The sequence below is a fragment of the Phaseolus vulgaris genome, chromosome 2 (assembly GCF_051622355.1).
Source record: "Phaseolus vulgaris cultivar YP4 chromosome 2, ASM5162235v1, whole genome shotgun sequence".
NCBI classification, from domain to species: Eukaryota; Viridiplantae; Streptophyta; class Magnoliopsida; order Fabales; family Fabaceae; genus Phaseolus; species Phaseolus vulgaris.
In genome coordinates, this window is record NC_143499.1 from 38,735,450 (window position 1) to 38,741,449 (window position 6,000).

At 30.3% G+C, this 6,000-nt stretch overlaps 1 protein-coding gene across 1 annotated transcript; it reads left to right on the forward strand.

Annotated features, from left to right (window-relative positions):
- Positions 1–2,627: 2,627 nt before the first annotated feature.
- Positions 2,628–6,000, forward strand: LOC137811899 (CHCH domain protein). The gene is made up of 5 exons (XM_068613762.2): positions 2,628–2,873; positions 4,728–4,781; positions 4,891–4,971; positions 5,072–5,244; positions 5,719–6,000. The coding sequence occupies exons 1-5, from the start codon at positions 2,852–2,854 to the stop codon at positions 5,815–5,817; spliced, it is 429 nt and encodes a 142-aa protein (XP_068469863.1). The 5' UTR covers positions 2,628–2,851; the 3' UTR covers positions 5,818–6,000.

Here is a 6,000-nt window from a genome sequence, read left to right on the forward strand (position 1 = left end):
GAGACCTTTATTAGCGGTCTCACAGTTGATGTTGTACAACGATATCAATTTAAAGTTAAGCACAACAACCTTAATTTGGGATGAGGGATCCTAAGTATACTTAACTTGAGCCCATAGGATATCAACTTTAATATTTTTCGATCCTAACAAAAATATATCGGTGTTTTTAACTATAAATAATAATAATAAATGATCAAACATAACATCCTTAAGTGTGTGTTTGGATTGGAGAGTGGATGTGTGAGGATGTGAGAAGAAAGTGTGAAGAAAGTGAGGTCGTTTGGATTGTGGTACGTTAGAGTGAATGTGTGAGGAAAGTTTATGGGAGTTTGTGAGTGATGTAATTGTTGTGAGGTTTTCTTAATTTTTGTTAAAAGTGTAAAATATAAGTTTACAAATTTACCCTTGTATTTATAAATTATTTTCTGTACAATTGAATAATTTATTTCGATACTATTAAATAATTTTCTTTTAAAAAATACGAGTTATTTAATATTATCAAAACATGAAAAAAATCATAAAAATAATATTATCTAAGCATATACAAATTTATTGTTATATTTATTTATACATTTTGAAAGTTTTTTATATTTACTGATTTTGATTTAGATTGTATGTAGATGCATAACCATGTAGATATTTTAGAGGACATTTTATAATAAAAAAATATTATATATAGAGTGAATTGTACAACAAATTTATTTATAAAGAAGAAAATATATATATATATATATAATAAAGTATGAAATATCATAATATGATAATTATGATGGAAAAATAATAAAAATAAAAGATATTATTATATATATTATTACATTAATGACAAAGAAAAAAAATGTCAAAAAGGGAAAACACACCACCATCTTAGATGACTTTCCCCTCAAATCTTTGCATACGAGAAGGATGAGAAAAATCACTGATCATGGATATCTACTCACATCCTTCCTCTTAAATAGTACAACCCTTGAAACAAACAGAGCCTAACTGAAATTTTTATTTCTTATCTCACCCTTCCAAAATTTTAATGCAATGTGATCAGCTTATCTCTCAAGTATGGAGGTATCAAAAGGTTCGCCAAGGAATTCTTGTTGCTCATTTATCTATAAAACATGATTAAGGCGTAATTGAGTCCTATATGCGAGTCCATAACAGAAAAGATTCAACCAAAATGTATAAATAGTATAGACAATCAAGTGACATATGTAGCTTTTCAACTGTTACACACATGTAGACTCTACTCGGATTAACTTGAGCGTCAGAGTATCTTTGTAGGTCCCTCTGTCATTTGATAGGAGTAGAAGGATTGAAAGACAAAAAAACGACTGAAACGGGAGATCGAAAAAACCAGAAACAAAAGATAAAGAAGTCACTCTAGAAGTTATCCAACCTTATAAAAACACTTTAATTAAACAAGAAAAATGTTTATTTTATCTTTTCTTGTGCACTATTTTTTTTTTGCTTTATAACTGTTTTCTTCTAATAAACCATTTTTTTTTTACTTTGTAACTTTTTTCTTCTAATAAACCAAAGTAAATGTAGGTTCAAATCAATAAACTCATTCATTTAGAGTTTCATTCACCATAACAATTATTTTCAAAATTGTAATTTGTAACCTTATAATTAAAAAAAGATTTACAATTATAAATTAAGAGAAAAATCTTAATAAGACGTAAATCTCATTTTTCTTGTGATTTAAAAAAACCTTCAAATGAGAGAGTATGCCTAAAAAAGTATATTCCTACTAGCATTTCTCATGCAATAATATATAGAGATGTATGAATGATAAACTTGTATCAATATTTTATTTAATTTTTCAGGTTTTATGAGACGAACTTAATATCCAAATTGATAAACTTGGAATATTTATTTCAAAATTGAAATCGAATTTAATATAAGGGCATTAAAGTTAAATTACTAAGAAAGAGGAAAATCCAAATTTATTTACTTTATATGTTGATAGTGTATTGATATATTGTCATAATCTATTTTTTCAAACATTAAAATAAAAATATGAATTTAGAAAAAAACAATAAAAATCATAATACAATTTTTTTTTTAAAATTCATTATTTCATAACAATAATTCTTCAATGACCAAGACTTAAAGTAAAAAAAATGATTAAGGACTTCTTTCTCATCAATAATTTATTTTATATCTAATTTAATAGAATGAATATAAATAATTATTAAAATTTATAAATAATAACTTAAGGAATAGTAAACTGAATTAATGATAAAAATATAGATGATAAAAAATGAAAATAAAAAACCATATATTAAAAATCGTTAACTATATAAAATATTATAATAAATGGTGATGGTTAATATATTCTTTCGTGTTTCATTAAATTCGACTATTTTTATCAATAATTATATAAGTTTTCTAGTGTATATTAGTGAACACATATTAAGAAAATACAAAATGCACACAAAATATTAAGAAAAATTTTATTGACTTTTTTTATATGGTCTATAATGTGTTTGAAGTACACGTTAAAAATGATAATTATTTTTTGTGACAGATTAATTTTTTTTTATTAATATGCATCCATATACATTTTATGATTTTCTTAATATGTTTTTATATAATTTTTAATAAATGTTGAAATTTTCAACTAGATCAGGGTTGTGATTAGTAAATGGTTTATATTTAGTCTGCGTTCTAGATTGTTCCAACCAGGCATGTAGACAGCCAATGCAAAGGCAACACGTTTTCACCGACTATTTCAAAGAATTTAGGGTTTAAATAGGTCGTTCACGGTTCATAAACAGTATTTGTTATAAACCTCTTATTTTGTTCTTTCTTCCTCTCTCTGAATCGCTTTCACTCTTTCTCTGCCCTAATTTCAATCATGGCTCGTCGTAGCTCCGGTGGTAAAATCTCCTATTCCAGTTCTATATTCGAGTGTTTCATTATTCATTACATAACATTTATCTGTTCTATTTATAGCCTTCGATGATTTCTAGGGTTTATTTTTCCCCTTTCGGGATTTTGATAAATTTCTCACGGTTCCTGTTGTTTTCTCTTTTTTTTTTTTATTATCTTTTTGCTTTTGTCATTTGTGCGTTAATGGTTTGATTCATGAATCGTGTTTTCTCAATGTTTTGTTGTTATTTTTTGAGTTGGCAATTTCCTTTTCTCTCTCTAGGCTTTTCAACTAAGAAACAATACTAAAGATCTCGGTAGAAACAAAAAAAAATGATTGTCTTGGAGCAGACCTGATTAGAAATCCTTATTCTTTCTTTGGGGATGGTGAGAATTATTAGATGAAATCTCCATAGGCAGGAACAGGAACCAGGTTTCGTGATAGAGTACCAGCTTTCAAATGCTAACTCCCATTCAGTTGGCCTTTAAATTTATTTATTGGCTCAAGCAATATGAAATCAAATGAGATGAATTAACTTTATATTTAATTGCTTCTCTCCCAAATGTTGGGAGGTTGTTGATGGTGTTTTTTGGAATTGCCTTTTCCTCTCATACTTTTATTCATAAATATATATGGATCTTTTAGTTTGTAATGATGCTTGCTGTCAGTTTTGGTATGTGCTGATGGTTATGCTAGTGTAAGTGCTATGTTTTAGCCTGTACCGTGCTTTGGCCTATTCGGAGCCATGCTAAGGCTATGTGTTGGGTGGGGTTGGAGCCAACCTAACCCTGTTCATTCACCCATGCATTTAGATATTTATTTATTTTCTAGTTCTTTTATCAATAAAATGAATTCTATAACAATGCAATATCTGCATATGTTAAAACGATCAATTATCTTGTTTAAGGGGTGTTTGATGAAATAGATGTTCAACCTCAAATTGAAGTTATTCCAGTACTGACAGTTAGTAAGTAACCCACTGGTTTTTAAATATCAAAGACCAACTATTTATAATGTAATATCATTTTGTTGCTGGAGTTGTATGTTGGATTGCCGGAAATGGCATGAGTCTAGACGTGGTTATAATTCTGGCAATACATATCTGAGGGAAAGGGAGCCAAACAAAGATTGTGGCGGCAGTAGATTTTAAGGTGGTAGTTTTAGACAGACCTGGGTATAATTTCTCTCGCTTCCTAGTAGATAGATGCATCAACCATACAGTGCTCGAGAGTTTTGTTCTAGATATTATTGCGAGTGAAAAGCTTAGAGAATACCAATGAGTATATAGTCATGAGTGTTCCAAATCAAGAATTGAACAGGAGACCTTCTCTGTTTTTTCTATCTTTCTCTGCAATGTTTGAATCAAGACTTTGGTTTATTTAATAATACTTTATATGGTTATTTTCTGATACATATGTTTGGACTTATACGGGTAATGCATTGTAGCTTTTGAGTTATAGTAGGGTAAGCCATTGTGGGATTAGCCTGAACGAATCTACACATTTGATTTTGGATTACTCAGATCTTAAAACTGATGTAATGATTTCATGATTGGACCAGTTTCTGCAAAATACTTGCCACCTATTCAAATTCATGAAAAATCCTGAGATATTGTGCTCTTCACAAAGGAAAGGAAAAATGGGAATTTATGGCAAACATATTTTCACATGAGTTCATATTGAAATATTTTGATTCAAGATAGATATTTTATTTAGTTTTTTTATACTGAACCATTTTTTGTAACATGGATCACATGGTAATATGTTTATTTTTGGGTGAACCAGTGGTGGGATCAATTTTATTCTGCATGGTAATCTTGAATTTCACTTATGTGACATTTTTGTTTCATTGCTTAATCTAGGAAGATCTGCTCGTCCAGCTCCTCGTGCAGCACCTCGCCCTGCTCCTCAGCCTGGTATGTATGAATAGTATACATGAATGGTTTACCAATTTTAGTCTTCCAACTAGGAGTGGTAGGACACTTTTTTTTCTCTAATATATAATGCACTGATGTCATGATTCAGCTCGCAATGCTCCTCCTCCAGCCCCTGTTCAGAGTGGTGGTGGATCTATGCTTGGTGGCATTGGGTCAACAATTGCTCAAGGTATATCACGGAAGCCGAAAGTTACATTTACCTTGTAATCTAATGAAAGATAAAATTCCATGTTATTTAGTTTTGATTTTTCTGTTTATGAATTTTTCAGGCATGGCCTTTGGCACCGGAAGTGCAGTGGCACACAGAGCTGTGGACGCAATAATGGGCCCTCGTACCATTCAACATGAAGCAGTTGTCTCAGATGTTGCTACTGCACCTGCACCCGCCACAAATACTTTTGGAAGTGATGCATGCAATGTCCATACAAAGGCATTCCAGGATGTATGTTGTTTACCTCACTTTTATTATTGAATAATGATTTGGTATATAATATGCTAGTTAACACTTCATTAGTTGTACTAATGTATAGTTTTGTGCAATTATGTGTGCCATTTGTTATAGACATACCAATATGTATGTGCTTAGAAAGATGTGGGAGTTAACATTTATCTTCTACTGTTGGGTAAATAATCAAATGCTAACAGATATGTTGAGCAATATTGTTATAATCTATCTTTTGAAAGGGTGCAAGTAATTTGACCTCATATATGAATGTACGTAAGTGTACATATATATTAGGATGTGCAACTTATGGCAGTCATCATTTTAGTTTTCGCAGACCCTGGGCACTCACTTTTGTATTTTGTGCTATTTGAGTTCTGTTTAAGGATACATTTTGATTCACTATCTTATATGAATCTGCTAGTTGAGTTAATGCTACATTAGTTGATCTTGTTTGTTTACATCTGACTGCAGTGCATAAGCAGCTATGGAAACGACATTAGCAAGTGCCAGTTTTACATGGATATGCTAGCAGAATGCAGGAAGAACTCTGGAGCATCATTGAATGCGTGAATGTCATTTTTCGCTGTTTATGTGTTTGATCAGTATATCCTGAGCCATGGTTTAAATATGCATTTTAATAAAGTTTCGTGTCTGGAGATGCATACAAACTGATCTAAACTCAGTTTCAATTGATACCTTATTATTTTGATACTTATAATTGGTTACTTGTTGCTTAATTTGTCTGAATTATTT

Coding starts and splice junctions, on each gene's coding strand:
- LOC137811899 (XM_068613762.2), top strand. CDS start 2,852: ATGGCTCGTCGTAGCTCCGGTG. Junction 2,874..4,727: donor GGCTCGTCGTAGCTCCGGTG/GTAAAATCTCCT, acceptor TGCTTAATCTAG/GAAGATCTGCTCGTCCAGCT. Junction 4,782..4,890: donor TCGCCCTGCTCCTCAGCCTG/GTATGTATGAAT, acceptor GTCATGATTCAG/CTCGCAATGCTCCTCCTCCA.